At 41.4% G+C, this 20,498-nt stretch overlaps 1 protein-coding gene across 5 annotated transcripts in view; it reads left to right on the top strand.

The window, feature by feature from the left end:
- The window catches only part of PTPRR (protein tyrosine phosphatase receptor type R), a 304,723-nt gene that overhangs the window by 133,297 nt on the left and 150,928 nt on the right, over nt 1–20,498 (top strand). For 3 of the 5 annotated variants that reach the window (XM_077468720.1, XM_077468721.1, XM_077468722.1), the window contains one exon: nt 16,372–16,482. In XM_077468720.1, the coding sequence (XP_077324846.1) occupies nt 16,372–16,482 (111 nt within the window). Of the gene's footprint in view, nt 1–16,047; nt 16,255–16,371; nt 16,483–20,498 lie in introns of those variants that run through there. The other 2 variants (XM_077468724.1, XM_077468725.1) reach the window with 2 other exon arrangements.

A 20,498-nucleotide genomic window follows, 5' to 3' on the forward strand; every position in this document is an offset into this window, starting at 1 on the left:
ACAACATATTCTAAAACATAACCTGTTTAATGCAACAAGTGATTTTTTTACAAAAATGAAAAACATAAAAACATATAAATATGTAACTTTGAATATTTGCTCAGTAGTGCATGGAACATAATAGGTATAAAGTGCAATATTTTTCAAGTAACAAAATAACTCGGTTTCTTGTATTCTTTAGCAAAACATCAATAAAAAAAAAAACTTAAATTGAAACTTTAGTCAGAAAATTAAGTCCTGCTATCCTGTGCAGCCAAAGAAGCTGCTTCTGTTTGATCTGCAACTACCATGGTGCTGCTCCAAAAAATGCCTGTCACTTCTGAACAGGTGTCTGTTTAGGGTGCCTGCAGGAAAACAGCCTGGTGTAAGAGTGCCCTATTAGATTAGACTTATACCAGGGTCCTTTCTCAGGCACTTACTGAAAGCCAATCAAAACAAAAACAAAACCTTTGTTTCAATATACAATACCACAATATATGTGCTAACTATAGTTGGGGCTCATACACAAACCCCCTGGGAAGTTTTAACAGTAGTACATTTTTTTAATGTTTCAATATCTTTTAGTGAAGACAGTCCAAACCAGCTAAGGGACAGTCCCATATAAGGGACAGTCTGACCCAGCTAAGGGAAAATCCAATCCAGCTGAGGGACAGTCCAATCAGATGAGGGACAGTCCAATCAGATGAAGGACAAGCCAATCAGATGAGGGACAAGCCAATCAGATGAGGGACATGCCAATCCAGCTATGGGACTGTGACATTCCAATCCACCTAAGAGACAGTCCGACCCAGCTAAGGGACGGCCCAATCCAGCTGAGGGGCAGCCCAGCTAAGGGACAGTCCAACCCAGCTAAAGGACAGTCACCGACCTCACATCCATGATACAAGAGATGGTCAGAGACTGTGTACGGACAATAATACAGGAGATGGTCAGAGATTGTGTGTGGACAATGAATCAGGAGATGGTCAGAGACTGTGTGTGGACAATGATACAGGAGACGGTCAGAGACTTGCAGACAATGATACAGGAGACGGTTTTATTATGGTAATGACAAGCAAACTCTTACCTGGCTAACACGGTATGAAAAGTTGGAGCCACTGACAGGGTGCTGACAGACAATCATGCCACAAAGATGCAGGAGATGGTCAGAGACTGTGTGCGGACAATTACACAGGAGCCACTGTGCCATCAAAAGCAGCCACCGTGCCATTAATCGCAGCCACTGTGTCATCAAACGCAGCCACTGTGCCATCAAAAGCAGCCACTGTGCCATCAAAAGCAGCCACTGTGTCATCAAATGCAGCCACTGTGCCCATCAATTGCAGCCACCGTGCCAGCAAACTCAGCCACTGTGCCCATCAAATGCAGCCACTGCGCCATCAAACGCAGCCACTGTGTCATCAAAAGCAGCCACTGTGCCATCAAACGCAGCCACTGTGCCCATCAATTGCAGCCACCGTGCCATCAAACTCAGCCACTGTGCCCATCAAATGCAGGAACTGCGCCATCAAGCGCAGCCACCGTGCCCATCAAATGCAGCCACTGTGCCATCAAATGCAGCCACTGTGCCATCAAACGCAGCCACTGTGCCATCAAACGCAGCCACCGTGCCCATCAATTGCAGCCACCGTGCCATCAAACGCAGCCACTGCGCCATCAAACGCAGCCACTGTGCCATCAAACGCAGCCACTGTGCCATCAAACACAGCCACCGTGCCCATCAAATGCAGCCACTGTAAAGCATCCTCAGTAAAGCAGATGAAAAGTTATTTTTAGAATGTGTGAAAATAAAACTGTCTTGTCAATGCAGAGTTAATATGGCCTTTGGACTCTTAGATTTGGTGGGGGTGCATTGTTGTTAGGTTTTCATATATATATATATATATATATATATATATATATATATATATATATATATATATATACATGTATATATAAAATAGTTATAAACTGTACCTGCTCCTGCTCCTCGCCTTGGTGACAAATTGGTAAAGGCAGCAGGACTCAGTTGGAGAAGCAACACATGAAGTTCTAGCTCTGCCCTGCAGTGCAATCTGGGAGTTGTAGTCTCTGCAGAGCACAGGCACTAGACGGCCAGGTTGAAGTCTATGTGCCTGTGCTCTGTGGGAGAACTACAATTCCCGGCATGCAATGGGGCTGCCGTTAGGGGAAGGAAGGGCTAGGACTCGGAGGACGGCGCTGCTGCTATTGGACGCGCAGGCAGCCTAAGCCATACATATTACACAGACATACTCTTATCACCCCCCCTCGTCCACCGCCGCGGAGCTCATTCTGCACTGTCTGCAGCTGTGTGCAGCCCGCCGTCCGCTCACCCCGCCACTTGAGAGTCTGCCCCACACTCCACACAGCAGCAGACAGTGCAGCACAACACCTCAGAGGCAAATTAGGCAATCGCTCGATGGCGAGGCCCTTTCTGTGGGCGAGGCCTAAGGCAATCGCCTAATTTGCCTAATTAAAGAGCTGCCTCTGACTGCGACAATATAAAACCTGCACCTGAAGTGGTTGTAAACCCTCACATATACCCAGTGTAGCCCGGAACTGGCTAATATTACCTGCCTTGCCAGAAGACACTCAGCAGCACTTACTGCAGTGAGACTGTTCCTCTCTAGTGCTCAGCTTAGACTCTGTGTGATCATATCCTGCCAGCAGGGTGAATAAAGAGTGGAACAAAGCATCTTGGGGCCTGTAGGAACCAGTGTTTGCATTCAAGTCGGACTACAAGTACCAGCCGGCTGAGGAGAGAGAGAAGAATGCTGGGGGAGGTAAAAGCCTTGGATTAGGCTGGGATCACTCTCATGGGCCCATGGCCTGGATTTGCAGGCAAGTGACTCAGTGTTAGATTGTGCTGTGTTGTGGCCTGTGCTGCAAGGAAAGTCATCACGCGTGTGTACTGGAGCATCCACTGCCAGCCACTTCTGGTCATTACTGGCAGCCTGGAGGCCGCTCTCATCACATCCACACCAGATGCTGCTGGACAGCACCGCATCGTGACACGAGATTGAGCGCCATCCCTAGTGCCAGGCTAAGCAGAGGCCTGTTGTAGAGTGTTCACATAGAAGATCATTGGGACTGGTGAGCAGGCACTTGCCCACACTCTTAACACAAAGGGATACTGCATACAGACAATGTTGTCTTTCTTTTGCCCAAACCTGTAGAACTCTGTTCTACACTTAGGGCCGGTTCACACAGCGAGGCGATGCGAGGCGACACGGCTCGCCTCGCCTCGCTCCCGCAAGTCGCCCCCGTTCTGTACAATGGAACCGTTCTGAGAGGAGCGACTCGAGTCGCTCCGACTCAGAAAAAAGGTTCCTGTACTACTTCTGGGCGACTTCGGGGGCGACTTGCATTGACTTCTATACAGAAGTCCTCTGCAAGTCGCCGCTGAGGTCCCCGCAGGTCGCGGCGAGGCAAGTCGGAGACGCCTCGCCGCGCCTCGCTGTGTGAACCGGCCCTTACTCACTGCTAAGCAGCAACAGTGTTTATCCTGCTTCAGGACACCACAAGCTCACTTTATATCACCCTGCTTTCCAGGACACCTCAGCCTAATTTACGTCACTCCGCTTGTCAGGACATAGCCAGTATAACACCAAAAAGCTAGCTGAAGACACACAACCTTATTTTCTTTCAAGGGACTACAACATATCCACCGCCCACAATAGATTAATGCTTTTAATGCCACAAAGACCCTATTTTCACCCAGGACTCTAATTATTATGTGAGTGGGGTTAAGATTAAAAGGTTAAATTGGTTGCAATGAATTTAATACAGTGTTATACCTTTTTCTTGACCTGTGGTGTTGAGCTACCAAAGAGAGTGGTCTGACATGATGAGGGTCATTCCCCTGCCCTTCTTCTGCCTGTACCCATAGATCTCAACCTAAACAGAGTTTCGATCTTATGTAAGTGGTCATTGCATACTGCAATTAGTTACTGTCTCTTTTTGACTGTTTTCTACCATTAATTTTATTATCATAGTAAACTTTCAGTAAGTGACAAGTTTATGCTATTCAATCTTAATTCTCTAAATGCCTCAGTAAACAAGATTCAACTGTTTCACTTGATTGTGTGTGTGTCTCTAATTGTCTTTGGTCACAACAAGAATGTCTGAACCCAGGGTGTCAGAGGTGTCGGAGGACTTGCAAGGTCAGGGCAACCAGTGGGGTATCAATTATTTAAGCGGCCCTCATGGTGGTAGCACTACACCATTGAAGTGAACAGCTTCAGATGATACACAGTGAAGAAACAAAGTCTCGTTCATAAGTTTTACTTGTTTATCTGTAGTCTTCTCTTCCCTATACCTCTTCAAAAGGGCAGAAAAGCATTAAGGGGGGCAAATAGGCTGCAGTTACACTGTGTGAGAGCTGGTTGGAGAAGAAAATACACCCCCCCCCCCCCCCCCCTCCACACAGCAGAAGAATTGTGTTGTGAAAAGACAAGCTCCCTGCTTATCTCCCTCCCTGACACAAATTTTATTGCATGTGTTGGGAAATCTTCTCAGAAGTGTCTCATGCTGATAACAGAGGAACGACGCACCAGAGAGAAACAACACTCTGAGCTTTTGGAGATAGATAAGTAAATACTACAGATTACTTGTGCTTTGCTCCGATTGTGTGACTGAGGTTTACAACCACTTTAAGCCTGCCTTACAATGATTGCAGTTTGGACGGCTCAGCAGGGATCAGCCATTTTTCGATCCATGCAAGAACACCTTGGTTGCACACTTGTCGATCTACCGAATGACTTCTGTACAGCCAACCTGTCGGGTTCTTCCCAAATGACTAGTGCAGCTCGCTATAGCTGGCAACACTAATCATTGTGTTCACCACTCATGGTGAAGGGAAAGAAATTTCCTACCTTGTGCTTGTGTTTGAGTGAAAATCTGACACATCTACAGGGTAACATTTGTGTGGGAGCTTTGCAAAATCATCTTAGTTGGTTTCCATGGATTGCAAATGCACAAAGAAACTGTCAAATATACTGTACTAAGTAAGACGCAGGCTGATTTGTTCTGGATATGTGTTGTTTTGTGTACCTTATATCCTCCTCCGCCACATCCGCTATACCTGCAAAATCAGCAGAACCAGGATGTTAGCTAGTAATCGCCAGATTTGGCAGAACTTGTTTTGTAATATTGATGATGTTTCACAGCTTATCCAGGCTACTTTAGTTCTAATGAACATGAACGTGTCCTGAACATGAACAACCCCAACACTGATACTAGTTCTGTTCTTCAATCCCCATTACTTTTCAACCACTAATATTAGTTAAATCTGAAAGGTTTAGTCTTTGAATGGCCAGATATATAATAGATGTCCCTCATTCCTTTCCTTGAAGTTCATTTTGTATCATCACTTGTAAAACTGTGATAGCAGCTGCATCATAACAGTATGTCTTCTTACATAGAAAGTATATTGTATACTCTTTATGATTACATACACATCCATTTTGTAGGCTGTCATGAGTAGCTGGAATTTTAACATAGGGGCAATACCACCCGATACCCCCACAACAAAAACAGTGGCAGCTGGGGCAAGGGCGCCTCTCAATTATGCCAAGAGGGTACCAATTAAATGGAATAACTTAAATAAAACAAAATCTTAACATACATACCATTAGTGCCGAAACTTTATTCAACAAATGATACAACGTGCAGTTGGTAGCTGCCAGGACTCAATAACAGTAACTACTTCTATTAATGAAACATTACTTTCGTTATAGACTGGCAAGCTACATCCAGTGCCTTGCAAAAGTATTCACCCCCTTGGCTTTTTACCTATTTTGTTACATTACAGCCTTTAGTTCAATGTTTTTTTTAATCTGAATTATATGTGATGAATCAGAACACAATAGTCTAAGTTGGTGAAGTAAAATTAGAAAAATGTATACATAAAACTATTCTTCAGAGATAAAAAAATGATAATTGGCATGTTCTTATGTATTCACCCCCCTTTGTTATGAAGCCCATAAAAAGCTCTAGTGCAACAAATTATCTTCAGAAGTCACATAATTAGTGAAATTATCTCCACCTGTGTGCTTTCTAAGTGTCACATGATCTTACATTACATATACACACCCTTTTTGAAAAGCCCCAGAGGCTGCAACACCTAAGCAAGAGTTGTGCTTGCTCATAAGTTTACATACTCTGGCAGAATTCATTATTTCTTAGCAATTTTTCAGAGAATATGAATGATAACACAAAAACTGTTCTTTCACTCATAGTTAGTGTTTGGCTGAAGCTATTTATTATCAATCAACTGTGTTTACTCTTTAAATCATAATGAAAACAGAAATTACCCAAATGACCCTGATCAAAAGTTTATATACCCCAGTTCTTAATAATGTGTGTTGCCCCCTTTAACATCAATGACAGCTTGAATTCTTTTGTGGTATTTGTGGATGAGGCTCTTTATCTTCTCAGATAGTAAAGCTGTCCATTCCTCTTGGCAGAAAGCCTCCAGTTCCTGTAAATTCTTGGGCTGTCTTGCATGAACTGCATGTTTGAGATGTCCCTAGAGTGGTACAATGATATTGAGGTCAGGAGACTGAAATGGACACTCCAGAACCTTCACTTTATTCTGCTGTAGACAATGACAGGTCGACTTGGCCTTGTGTTTTAGATCATTGTCATGTTGGAATGTCCAAGTATGTCCCATGAGCAGCTTCCTGGCTGATGAATGCAAATATTCCTCCAGTATTTTTTGATAACCTACTACATTCATCTTGCCATCAGTTTTGACCAAATTTCCTGTGCCTTTGTAGCTCCTACATCCCCAAAACATTAGTGATCCACCGCTGTATTTCACAGTAGGAATGGTGTACATTTTGTCATAGGCCTTGTTGACTCTCCAAATGAAGCGCTTATGGTTGTGGCCAAAAAGCTAAATTTTCTCATCCACATCAGTGCCTGACCTCACAAGTTCGCTTCTGGAAGAATGGTCAAACATTCCCATAGACACACTCCTAAACCTTGTGGACAGCCTTCCCAGAAGAGTTGAAGCTGTTATATCTGCAAAGGGTGGGCCAACTCAAAATTAAACCATACGGACTAAGACTGGGATGCCATTAAAGTTCATGTGCGTGTAATGCAGACATCCCAATACTTTTGACAATATAATGTACACACACACACACACACACACACACACACACACACACACACACACTATATTACCAAAAGTATTGGGACATCTGCCCTTCCATGCACATGAACTTTAATGGCATCCCAGTCCAAGTCTGCAGAGTTCAGTATTAAGTTGGCCCACCCTTTGTGGCTATAACAGCTTTTGCCAAGGCCGTCCACAAGGTTTCGGAGTGTGCCTATGGAATGTTTGACCATTCTTCCAGAAGCACATTTGTGAGACCAGGCACTGATGATGGCAAAAAGGCCTGGCTCACAGTCTCTGCTCGAATTCATCCCAAAGATGTTCTATCTGGTTGAGGTCATAACTCTGTGCAGACCACTCAAGTTCCTCCACCCCAAACTCGCTCATCCGTGTCTTAATGGACTTGCTTTGTGCGCTGGTGCCCAGTCATGTTGGAACAACTCTTCCCACAAGGTTGGGAGCATGAAATTGTCCAAAATGTCTTGGTGTGCCTATGCCTTAAGAGTTCCCTTTACTGAAACTAAGGGGCCAAGCCCAACCCCCGAAAAAACAACCCCACACTATAATCCCGCCCTTGAGCAAATGATTTGGACCAGTGCACAAAGCAAGGTCAATAAAGACACGGATGAGCAAGTTTGGGGTGGAGGAACTTGACTGACCTCACAAATGCACTTCTGGAAGAATGGTCAAACATTCCAATAGACACACTAAAAAAACCTTAAAAGTCCTAAACCTTGTGGACAGTCTTCCCAGAAGAGCTTAAGCTGTTCTAGCTGCAAAGGGTGGGCCAACTCAGTATTGAACCTTACGTATTAAGACTGGGATGCCATTAAATTTCATGTGCGTGGAGAGGCAGGCATCCCAATACTTTTGGTAATATAGTGTATACATACACCCCTTTAGTTGTACTTTACTTTCAATCCTCAAACAAAGGGTGGAGATGCTGCTGTGCTTTTTTTGTAGCTACACTCATGGTAAAAAAAAAAAAAAATAGTGTTAGTCAAGCATCTATTCCCTACATGAATTCATTTTCAAGTACTCAAAAAGATTAGTATGCCCTAGGAAGCATTTTAGAATAGCTGTTCAAAAGCTTGTTTTATCACATTGTATTCCATTTTTTTAAATATTTTTTGATTCCACTTACTTTATTGAATGAGTTAAAAGAGTACAACAAAAATATATGACTGTGTGAGTCATTATTGAATACAGGAATTTTTAATGAAAATGCTACATAAATACCACTAATATAATAAACTATTGTTAGACATAGCGTTAGGGCTGGGTGATTCTGTTTTGCACAATGAAACAAGAAAACCCCCACAAAGGTAAGATGGCAGGGTACCAACCAGGATATAAGATATTGCAAAGTGTTAAGTTGGCTACAAAGTCAAATTTTGTATCATACAGTATTTCATTTTCTAGATCAGCCATTCTCAGCCAGGGCTCTGTGTAATCATTGGGTTCCTCCAGAGATTTCTAGGGGTTCCTAGGCAGTGTCAGCTGCATGACAGCTAAGATATTAATAGCTGTCTGCAAATTAATAATATTATTATTATACAGCATTTCTATATAGCCAATAGTTTGCTCAGTGCTTTACAACATGAGGGTGGGCAGTACAGTTACAATACAATTCAATACAGAAGGCATCAGAGGGTCCTGCTCATTAGAGTTTACAATCTAGGAGGGAGGGTCAAGTGATACAAAAGGTGATAACTGTGGGGGGTGATCTAATGGGGAAAATAAAAGTACAGTTGTTAGGTGTGGGCAGAACAGGCTTCTCTGAAGAGGAGGGTTTTCAGGGATCTTCTAAAAGCAAACAGAATAGGAAGGAATTCCATAGAATGGTTGAGGCTCGGGAAAAGTCCTGGAGGCGAGCATGGGAGGAGGTGACGAGGGAGCTAGAGAGCAGGAGGTCTTGGGAGGAATGAAGAGAACGGGTAGGTTGGTATTTTGAGACTAGGTTATTGATGTAGCTGGGAGCCAAATTGTGATTGGCTAGTATTTTAAATTTAATTTGTTGGGTGAGCGGAAGTCAGTGGAGGGATTGACAGAGAAGAGTAGCAGACACTGGAAAGATAGATGAGTCTGGCAGCAGCATTCTTGATGAACTGAAGGGCAGATAGCCTATGTAAAGGTAATCCCGTGAGGAGGGAGTTGCAGTAGTTGAGGAGGGAGATGACCAGGGAGTGGGCTTAGTGGTGTCATTTTGGAGCTGTTGCAGAGATTTGGACAGCGATTGGATGTGGGACTGAAAGGATAGTTCAGAGTTCAGGATTACACCAAGAACCTTGGCATGTGGGAACAGGCTGATAGCAGTGCTATCAATCTGTAAATGTGGCATTCTGATCACCAGTTTCAGGGTTGCATCCTTCTTACTTATCAACAGAGGCATTTTCGCACTTACCACTTACTTCATTTTAGCAAAGGTTCTCAGAGACTCAAAAGCTATTTCAGGGGTTCCTCTGGTGTAAAAATTTTGAGAATGACTGTTCTAGATCAACAATAATTATCAAAACCTGTACGGTGAGGTCGTACCTAAACAATTTGTTACAAATGTATCCAGTCATCTAAACAATCACACTACACAGATGTACAGCACACAATTTTACTGATCTTAGAATCTGTGGCCATCATTAGGTGTCTGTTAAGAATAGGGATGGCCTTGCAGTTGGTTTGCGGTGAATTTTTTGCATGTTCGCGATTCGCCAAACCGGCAGACTTCTGGCACTGTTTGTGCGGCGGACATATGCGTTTACATTGTGAAAGAACTTTGACCCATGATGACACCATCATGGGGTACAGGACAGCCAATTGAAACATTTCAGCACATGGACAATTGGACATTCCCCCTACCTTATAAATAGACCTGATCTGGCGGCCATTTTACATTCTGTCTTTTGTCAGTGTAGGGACAGGATGCTGTGTGGAGCAGGGACAGTCAGTTTAATCACTAGCTATTACTATTAGGTCCACAAAGGTCCTTTTAAGGATTGGTATAGGTGTACAGTATATAGGGTTGTACACGTATAATTTACTCTTTCAACTATAGAAAGCCTATTATACTTGACTGCTGACCGATTCTGCAGCTGTCTTTTATCAGTGTAGGGACTGAGGGACAGTCTGCAAATCACTAGCTACTAGGTCCACAAAGGTCCTTTTAAGGACTGATATAGGTGTACTATTTGGTGTGCAGTATATAGGGGTGTAATACACATATAAAATACTTGCACATATAGAAAGCATAGTATAGTGCATTTCCACTGTGCAGCATTGTGACTGCTGAGCGGTTCTGCAGCGATACTACAAAGAGTGACAAACGCAATTTAAAAAAAAGTATTATAACTGGTGTGATAGACCAGTGGCCTCCAAAAACAACAGATTGAAGCGGGCTGTAATATACCTTCTTCCACATACATACTGCACTTCTGTAGAGACTTTTGTCACGGGGTCTTGTAAAAAATGACAGGCAGAGGAAGAGGCAGGCCCTTCCGCAGGGGTGGTAGGGGTAGGGCAGGAGCAACAGACTTGAGCCAAAGTGGCAAATTGCAGAAGGTGCGTGAGATTGCGTCAAAGGACGCACCAGACTTGGTTGGGTGACTCACTCAGCCTTACTCTTCTGCACCCTCCTCATCCTCTCGATCTGCACCCTCTTCACTCTCTGCTGTGTGCACCCCCAAAGACACTACCACCAACAGTGCTCTCTATCATGTTGCTGTTGTCAGTGCTCTCTATCACGATGCTAGTGTGGTGTCAGTGCTCTCTATCTCGGTGCTGGTGTCAGTGCTCTCTATCACAGTGCTGGTGTCAGTGCTCAGTCTCTATCGCGGTGCTGGTTTTAGACAGTGAGGGAGATAGCAGCGGAGAAGCCAATCAGCAGGCAGTGCCAGCACCATGGCTGAGGATCAGCACTGGACTGGCACCTCTGAACCACCGCAGTGGAGCCCTGCATAGGTGGGGGTAAGGGCCAAGCAGAGGGAGGGGCTCAAGCACAGGTTAGCACACTGGGACACTGGCACAGGACTGCGCTGCCCTGACTGTGGCACTGATCATCTCCTGCATCCCCTTCATAGCCTGCCCTGACCATGCCTCTCCTCCATGGCCTTCATGAGCTCCTGAATTGTCAAAATTTCACAGATAAAAAAAGAATGCTTGTCGTTGTCGATCCCAGATTCACCTAATACTTTTGTTATGTCAGTGTTCATATGGTGGGACAGTGTGTGCACAGCTAATAAGTATTTTGTGGCTGAAAATGTGACCTGTAGGTTTTTAAGGTTCGCCTGCCATTAAAGTCAATGGGGTCCGCTGCAAACTTTGCGGTTCGTGAACTTTTGGCTGCGTTTGCGGTTCGTGTTCACGAAACGTCCCGTCGGAAGTTCGTCCATCACTAGTTAAGACCACTTCAGTGCACTGTGAGATTTTTAATAAAAATAGGATTTTTATAACAGTTTACCTGTAAAATCATTTTCTTGGAGTAAGTATACTTTTCTAGGAAACAGGAAGTCCCCATCCCTATATAACCCATCCCATACTGGGAGTACCTTAGTTATTGTAGCAAAGCAATATATACACATAGATTAACAAGAGGGGAGGGACCTCTGTGTCCCGTGATTTACTCCAAAAAAAGGATTTCACAGGTAAGCTGTTATAAAAATCCTATTTTCTTTATCGTACATCACAGGACACAGAGCACCATAGTAATAACTATGTGGGATGTCCCAAAGCAATGCCACCTAAGGGGGGGACACAAAGCAAATAGCCGCTGCCAGGTGTGAGGACCTATACTGCTGCCTGCAGTCCTCCTGCCATCTTACATCCATTTGATAAAATCTTGTGAATGTATGTACTGACGACCAAGTAGCGGCCTTTCAAATCTGAGCCACAGAGGCTTGGTGATGCACTGTCCATTAAGCACTGACTGCCCGGGTAGAGTGCGCTTTAATCTTAAAGGGAGGAACCTTTCAGGCCATAAGCCTGACTAATCACCTGACAAATCCACTTAGCAGCAATAGATTTCAATGCTGCCTGACCCTTTCTAGGGCCTAACGGCAACACAAACAAAACATCGTTTTCTGTATCTGAGCAGTTGCTTTCAGATGTTCTGGGAAAAAATAAGGTAAAACATCTTGATCAGATGAAAGCCAGGCACTACGTTTGGACGCAGCACCACCTTATCCTTGTGAATGATTAAGTATGGCTCTTTACAGGAGAAAGCAGCCAACTCTTCTTGCAGGGGTTATCACAACTAGGAATACCAATTTCATTGTCAAAAGGATCAAAGGAATATTCTGTATAGATTCATAGGGTTGTTTTTGCAACACCGACAAAACCAGATTCAAATCCCATGGGCACAAGGGTATTCTAACTGGTGGAGTTATCCAAGTTACCCCTTGTAAGAATGCAAAGCAAACGGCCTTTGGAAAGATACTGCCATGGCTGAAACCTGACCCTTGGTTGTACTCAAGGCCAGCTTCATTTCTACTCCTAATTGAAGAAAGGCCAGAATTCTTCCTATGACATACTTACGAGGATGCCAGCCCTTGGTTTCACACCAAGTGACATAGGCCTTTCTGCCATTAATTAGGGTGGTTACTACCGAACCTGAAAGCCCCAATTTTATAGAATGTGAGCTTCAATAGCCTCACCGTTAAATTTAGCGCTTGTAAGGCAGGATAGAGTACCGGTCCCTATGACAGCAGGTTCAGGCAAGTTGGAAAGACTCCCCTACTGCCATTCTCGCGATCCCTGCATACCAAGGTCTTCTGGGCCATAGTGGGGGCCACTAGGATTATTGGCTTCCCTTCTTCCCTGATCCTGTGAAACAGTTGTGGTAGCAGCTGAACTGGAGGGAATGCATACATTTGTGAAAACTGATTCCACGGGGTCACTAACACATCTATTCCGAGTACAAGTGGATCCCTTGTTCTCGCCACAAAGTTGTCCAACTTCTAGTTGAACCTGGATACCAATAGATCTACGTCGGGCATCCCCCATCTTTGGCATATGGCCAAAAAGACATCGGAATATAGAGACCATTCTCCCGGCAACAACCGTTGATGGCTCAGAAAATCTTCCTGCCAGTTTTCCACTCCTGGAATGTAAACTGCAGATAGGCAAGGAACATGTTTCTCTGCCCAAGCCAGAATATGGTCCACCCCCCACCTTGGGCTGCTTGGCTTCTGGTGCCCCCTTGGTGATTGATGTAGGCCACTGCTGTGGCACTGTCGGATTGTATCCTGACAGGAGAATTCTACAACCTGGACGTCCATGCTATTAGAGCCAGACGTACTGCCTGAATCTCTAGGATATTGATAGGCAAGGTCTTCTCAGACTCTGACCACTTCTCTTGAGCATTGGTCTCCTCTAGAACTGCTCCCCAGCCCCATAGGCTGGCATCCGTTGTTACTACTTTCCAGGAAACTGGAATGAAGGATTTCCCCTACTGTAAATTCCTAGTTATCAACCACCAGTTGAGACTCTGGCATACCTTTGGAGCCAGATTCATTGGATAATCCAAGGCTTGGATCCATTTGTTCCAAGCAGACAGAATACTGTGTTGCAACAGTCTTGAATGAAACTGGGCATAGGGAACCACATCGAAGGCAAACACCTTGTTTCTTCTTCCACGAGGCCCGGGTACCATCCATTTTGGCTTTCAAGCACTTTAGATGGATACGTTTGCACAGCTCCTTGATCCCGCAAGGGATTGCTTACTGGAGCTCTCTTAGCGTTTCATAAACTATTACTAATACCTTAGACACTGGCGAAAAAACTGAGGTACTCCCGGTATGGGAGGGGTTATATATCCTGTTTCATTTTTGGTTATACCAGTGTCCATTCACCTAAAGGTGGCCTATAACCCACATAGTTATTACTATGGTGCGCTGTGTCCCGTGATGCACGATAAAGAAAGGTAGACTACTGAATATCATATTCAGTGAATGAAGCTACATGTTTACAGTATGTTAAGGAAGTGCACACTCATAACAGAATGTTTGCCTTTGTTAGTTTATACTGGACATTTTTGAAAACTGGAGAAAAAAAAAAGCTGAGGTTCTGAGCATAACAACTAACCTGAATATACTTCTGAGGTTCTAATCTAGAAAAATAATAGTTCTATCCAGTTGACTGTATCACCTTGAATTCCAGTTTGTAGACATAAAGGCTATTGGGATTAAATATCTGTAAGGAATGTAAAATATATGCAAATACATATTTCAGAATAACTGTTGTTAGCCAAATATGAAAGCACATTTTGAAATAGGAAGTTAGCAAACAGTTGGTTTTAACAGAGAAACTGAACGTTTTACACCATTATAAATGCATCAGTTTGGTTTCTTAATAGCAGCTAGGGTAAAAAGTCCAAGCTCACACCCCTGTCACTTTGGCTGTTGAGTGGAGCTCAGACATCATATGGAAATTGAAAGCTGAACTCCAAAAATTCAGCCACTTTCTCAAATGCTCTGAATTACTAGGAGTTAAGTCCTATGAATGCCAGCAGATGTTAGTGGCTGAATTCCTGGAATTCAGCTTTAAAGAGCTACAGTCACTGTGCAAATTCAGGGAAACGTGACAGTGAGGTTGAATTACTAAAACCGGAGAGCTGAAAATCTGGTGCAGCTTCGCATAGAAACCAATCAGCTTCCAGGTGTTTTGTGAAAGCTTAATTGAACATGTTGAAGTTAGAAGCTGATTGGTTGCATCGGAGCTACATCAGATTTTAGTAAAAAGTATCTCCAGTTTTAGTAAATCAACCCCAGTGTGCTCCCCCTCTCCCCATTTATATCACATTGCAAGCAAACCTGTCTCGCCCATACTCAAAAGCACCAAGTTTAACCAAGGGGATTGGGCCTTTAAAATCATACTGTCGCTTTGTACTGAATGGGCAAAGTGATGGTGTCTCCTTAAATAAAGGGAAGAAGATACATATTTTATATGTATGGGGCAGGCTTACCAGTTATTACAGTTCACCTTCACCATCATAAGAGCGGTCTCTCAAACTCTGAGTTCCTACATTAGGGGTGAGAAAATGCACGAGGGAGTTTAAATCAGAGAAAGAGCTCACTCCTGTGATGGTGAAGATGAATAGTAATAGCTGGGCCTCTCTTAGCAACGTACTAGCAAGATCCTGGAAGTTTTCTAGTCACTCTTCATGAGGTATGTAAATGGTATGTAAATGGCCCACACCTACTGTATAACAAGGACATCACTCAATTTTGGTCAAAGCTAACCAAAATTGACCACAAACGTTATCTTTAGATGTTCCTTATCTGCATAGGTGTTTTTTTGGGTAAAGGTGAACTATGTCTTTTATGAATGTAGTAAAACTGTGTTCAATTAAAATTATCCGATCATGTGCAAGCAAAAAATTTTTTTTTTAATTTACCTTCTATATGATTGGGTATTCAAAGTTAGCACAGCTTCATCTTATTTAATACGTTATTGGACCATTCACTTTACAAATAGGACATTCACTTTGCTAAGTAAGCAGCCGCTACCCCTTTAGTGATTGATGATTTCAGACTTTTTTTTTTTATTATTAGTAATCTGCAGTATATCAAACAATATTAATCTTTTCAAATAAAATGACATAGCTTTGTTTCTGCATCCTGTAACTTTGTGTATATTGTTGCAGCAGCAAGGAGGAATAATCAGCTTGTCTCCTACTCACACACATTCATTTTACAATTTGTAGTATCTTTGTACTTCCAGTGATCTATGTATCCTATAGTTGCTCTTGGATTGTAGACACGATGAGGTCTAATTTGTATGAAAACCAAAGGAATAACATGTGGACGGAATGTGTAAAGAACATAATAACCACAAACGACTGCAATCCAAATAGTTCAAGTTCCACAAACCTTTGTGCTTTATTACTTCATTTCTACCTGTAGGAAGACGGGGCAGGGTTACATGTACTTCACTAGTGTGTGGGTGTATAGAGGAGGGGCTGGGAAGGAAAAATGAAAGATTAGTCTTAACTCTTTCCTCGGTAGACAGGTGATCAGCCCCCACCTACTACATGGGCAAGGTGATTTCCAAGAAAAACATTAACTATGTTTGCTTTAGTTAGATCTGACCATAATACATGTGTGGGAAGATTATTTTAGCATTAAAGAGACTTTTAAACATGCGTAAGTCTAACATTCGAGCCTCTGTTGACTGTACACCGTTCTATATGTTTAAGTGAGTGCTGGACGCTGTTACTACTTCGTTGTCCTTAAATTCTTCTTTTTTTCTTTACCTTTAAGAAAAATGTACTGCACGGACAGCATGAAGCTGATAAAATATGGACCAAAGAAGGTTTTTACACTATTGTTATCTTCCTCAGCACATTTGTCATAATCGTCACATGCTTAATGGTGAGTCCTAAATCTATATAAAAAAATATGTATTTTAGTAGACGTTGTCCTATCCTGTCAAACTGTTACATTAAATATGTATTGCAAACTATACCTATACCTTTGAACTAATCTTTAACAGGAGTAGACTTGTTTCTTTTGATGAGCTGTCCGCAGTTTAATTTAATTCATTTAATTAAATTTCCTATTTAACCCAAAGCAAGCAATGAGATTTAATCTTGCATCTGTTTAGCAATCAGAATAATAAAAAAAAAAATATTTCTGATTGGTTATAACACTTTGCATGCTGCAGTTTAAAATAGTTGGGTATAAGGGATGTAAAGAATGTTAAAATGTTTGCACGCTTCAGTGTTATAGCAAAGTATTAAAATATGTCAGGTCAACAAATTGACATTCATTTTAAACAAGGATCAGCAATTACAGTATTGATCATTCCTGTTACCGTCCACTAACAAAATATGCCATGACAGTTTTAACGTTTTTCTTTTTTATCTTAATGGAAAGCACAAAAATCAAACAAACTTCTGCAAAGAGTGTAATGTAAATTTAGATGTCTGTGAATATATGATTCACATACAATTACTCAGGTATTAATATATATTTATTTATTAATTCATTAATTAATTTATTTTTGTTTTTGATAGTAGTGTTGGAAATGTTCATAGTTGTAAAATTAGGATTTATTTATTAGTTGCTTCCAATTATAAACAACAAAATAGTGTAGCGCTAATTTAAATAATGATATCTTCACTAAGGAAAATATCCAAATGTAAACAATCGTAAGTGCTAAAAAAAACAAGCACTTACGATTGTTTACATTTGGATATTTTCCTTAGTGAAGATATCATTATTTAAATTAGCGCTACACTATTTTGTTGTTTATATTTTTGGGCTTTGTTTGTTTGAAGTGTTAGCAGCTGTTTTTCACCCTTATTCTAATATAGCGTGGTGTTTTTCACCCTTATTCTAATATAGCGTGGTGTTTTTCACCCTTATTCTAATATAGCGTGGTGTTTTTCACCCTTATTCTAATATAGCGCAGTGTCTTCCCCCCCTATCCACATGCTTCCAATTATAGTTTATTACGTATTTACAATTTAAGCAAAAAATGAGTATGCTCAACCTTCTCGTCCTATCCCAGCTTGTAGGACGCTGGTGTATTGGCTGGACTCCCGTTAATGACCATCCACTGTACAGAAATGCTCTGCTAAATGCTCTGCTAAAGATCCATATCAAATGTTTATGATTAAAATAGGCAAATAAATTAACACTTGATTAAGATGTTTATGCATTTCAGCTGGAAAAGCCTGAATGATAGCTCATATTTCTGGCTTTTTCAGCCGAAATGCATTTGCATCTTGAACATGTGCTCATTTATTTGCATATTTTAATAATGAACTTTTGATATGGATCGTCAGCAGAGTGTTGGTTTTTCTCTGCAGTGAATATTTGCAGTTTGTAAAAGTGTGACATCAAAATAAAATAATGTAGTTAAAAAGAAACCAGTACCAAGGGGAACATGTAAGCTGCCATTGCCGACCTTCTGAAATGCTAGATTCCTGGCTGCACTTCTGATCTTAATACCAAGAACACGTATATAGCGTGTACTCAGGCCTTCTGATTTCCATACTTATTTCAGGTCTGTAGAAAGTACTGAAACCAATGGATTAGCATGGCTGCCAGTGATCCAGAATTTTCAGAAGGTAGGGTTATTAATGGAAGCCTTCATATTTCTTACTGTATAGTTTCACTTTAAAAGGGCTTCCCAAAAATGACTGCTTCATTTTTAAATTGAAAACACTATAGTTTTAGTTGCTTACTTTGAAAGCATTAATTGTTCACTGGTAGTGCTAGTTGTGGGCGGTATACAGTATAGAGGGATTTACTAAAACTGGTGCACACATAATCTGGTGCCTCTGTGCATAGTAACCAACCAGCGTCTAATTTCAGCTTGTTCAATTAAGCGTTGACAATAAAACCTAGAAGCTGATTGGTTGCTAAGCACAGCTGCACCATATTCTGTGTGCACCAGTTTTAGTAAATCTCCCCCATATGTAATATTTTCACAATTATCATTGTGGTTGTGAAAGCACTGATTTTGGAAAAACATTTACAGTATGAGAACTGTGCACAAGGTCTCATAGGTATAGGTTCACATACATGGACAGATTGTAAGCATGGAAGGTTAGTTTTGGATCTTTCTGTTAATAACTGGTACATGGGCTGCTGCTGACTTTTCAGTCTGACAGTTCTCCCATCAGAAATTATTTGCGGAGGATAAAAGATGTGATCATTTCAGAAACAAAAAAATGTGGCTCTTGAATCGTAGTTTTGGCCAAAAATGTTGTCCATTCAGCTTGAGCCTGAACTGCATACATCTGTCGGATATGGTCATCTTTCTAGATTGACACATTTACAGAAGATCAGACTATATGGATAGAGCAATGGCGGCCAAGTGGGCATTGTTACAGCCTACAGGACATGATGCTGTCTTCCTATATTAGAGAAACAGATAGACAAAACAAAAGCATACATATGCTGCAGTTAACATGTATTATAAAATTTAAGGTATGAATTCTAAAGAATGACAGACCATTGTTTATACAGTTCCAGAAGACTTCTGCTATGGATATGGATAGGCTGGGGTGAATTCTACTAATTTAATAACACAGGGCTAAATGGGGCTACGCAGTCTTCTAGAGCTTTCAAAACAAACCTAGAAACTCTCTTACACACCAAGCCATCTTATATCTGACTTTATTCTTTATTTTTTTTCATAAATGTGCCATTCATTAGTCTGTATGACTATAATTATATTTTGAATGTACATAATTAAAATAAATGACTAACAAATAAAACCTTCACATGAGAAAAGCCATACACATTTATAGAATTTGCACTTTTAGATGTCACAAGGTGTGTTTTTTAGCAACTGATTTTGTACCTGACATAGGAATTTTCTCCTAATCATACTATGTGTTTTTAGCTGCCAAATGTACCTGGCAGTGTCATGGGAAGTTATGCCCTAAAACTCTACCTGACTTTCTGAACTATTCACCTGCACAAAACCATCAATCACTATGTATGTATGTTTATAGCCATGTTTATAGCCATTTAGTCCTATGCAGCTCTATGGACCAACTCTCTGTGCATCATGATTTATACACTATAACATTTTCCATAGATTTTTCTTGGTGATTTTTTTGAGGTAGGCTGCCAGGTCTTTCCTCAACCTTCCCCGATTTCTGAGCTTGGGACTGACAATGTTTACACATATACTAGGACCAATTAACCTACCGGCATGTCTTTGGATTTTATGGGGAAACTAGAGTACCCAGAGGAAGCCCACGCAAACATGCAAATCCCACAAAAATAGTGTTCTGGCCAAGATTTAAACCCAACAACACCTGAATCCTGCATGTGCTAATCACTAAGTCACTGTGCTATCTCAATCTTTTTACATATTAAATAAAAATATTACCCCCCAACTATTACCAGTCTACTTTTTAAGTTAATGGTAATTGTTTCACTGCACCTTAAATGTAAAAAAATAAGTTCCAAATTAATGAAAATGTAATCCGTTTAAATATATTTTTCATATATAATAACCATAAAATGGTTTAAATGTCCTATTTTGGAAAGTTAACAACTTTGCATGTTTTACAGATCCATCATCAAAAATTTACTGGGGTGGGTGGGGACACCATTACCATTGAGGAAATAACAAGAAATGCTATATGAAGGATACGTAGGATGGCACATAAATCATTTTGGGGAGGCATTGTAGCCTAATACCCTTTATTACACCAGCTCTTTAATTAGATTATATCACATTGACTTTTACACTGAGATGAAATATATATATATATATATATATATATATATATATATCTATGAACGATTGTGTCACTTTCAGTGAAATAAAAATTACTGGCAAGAAAAGCCCCAGTGTGAAATTGGCTCACTTGAGTAAAAAACGTTTTCAACATGCATTAGTTGTCATTTACTAAATGGTT

Source organism: Lithobates pipiens, unplaced genomic scaffold, assembly GCF_037356315.1.
Source record: "Lithobates pipiens isolate NorthernLeopardFrog02 unplaced genomic scaffold, aLitPip1_a1.2 Scaffold_8, whole genome shotgun sequence".
Taxonomy (NCBI): domain Eukaryota; kingdom Metazoa; phylum Chordata; class Amphibia; order Anura; family Ranidae; genus Lithobates; species Lithobates pipiens.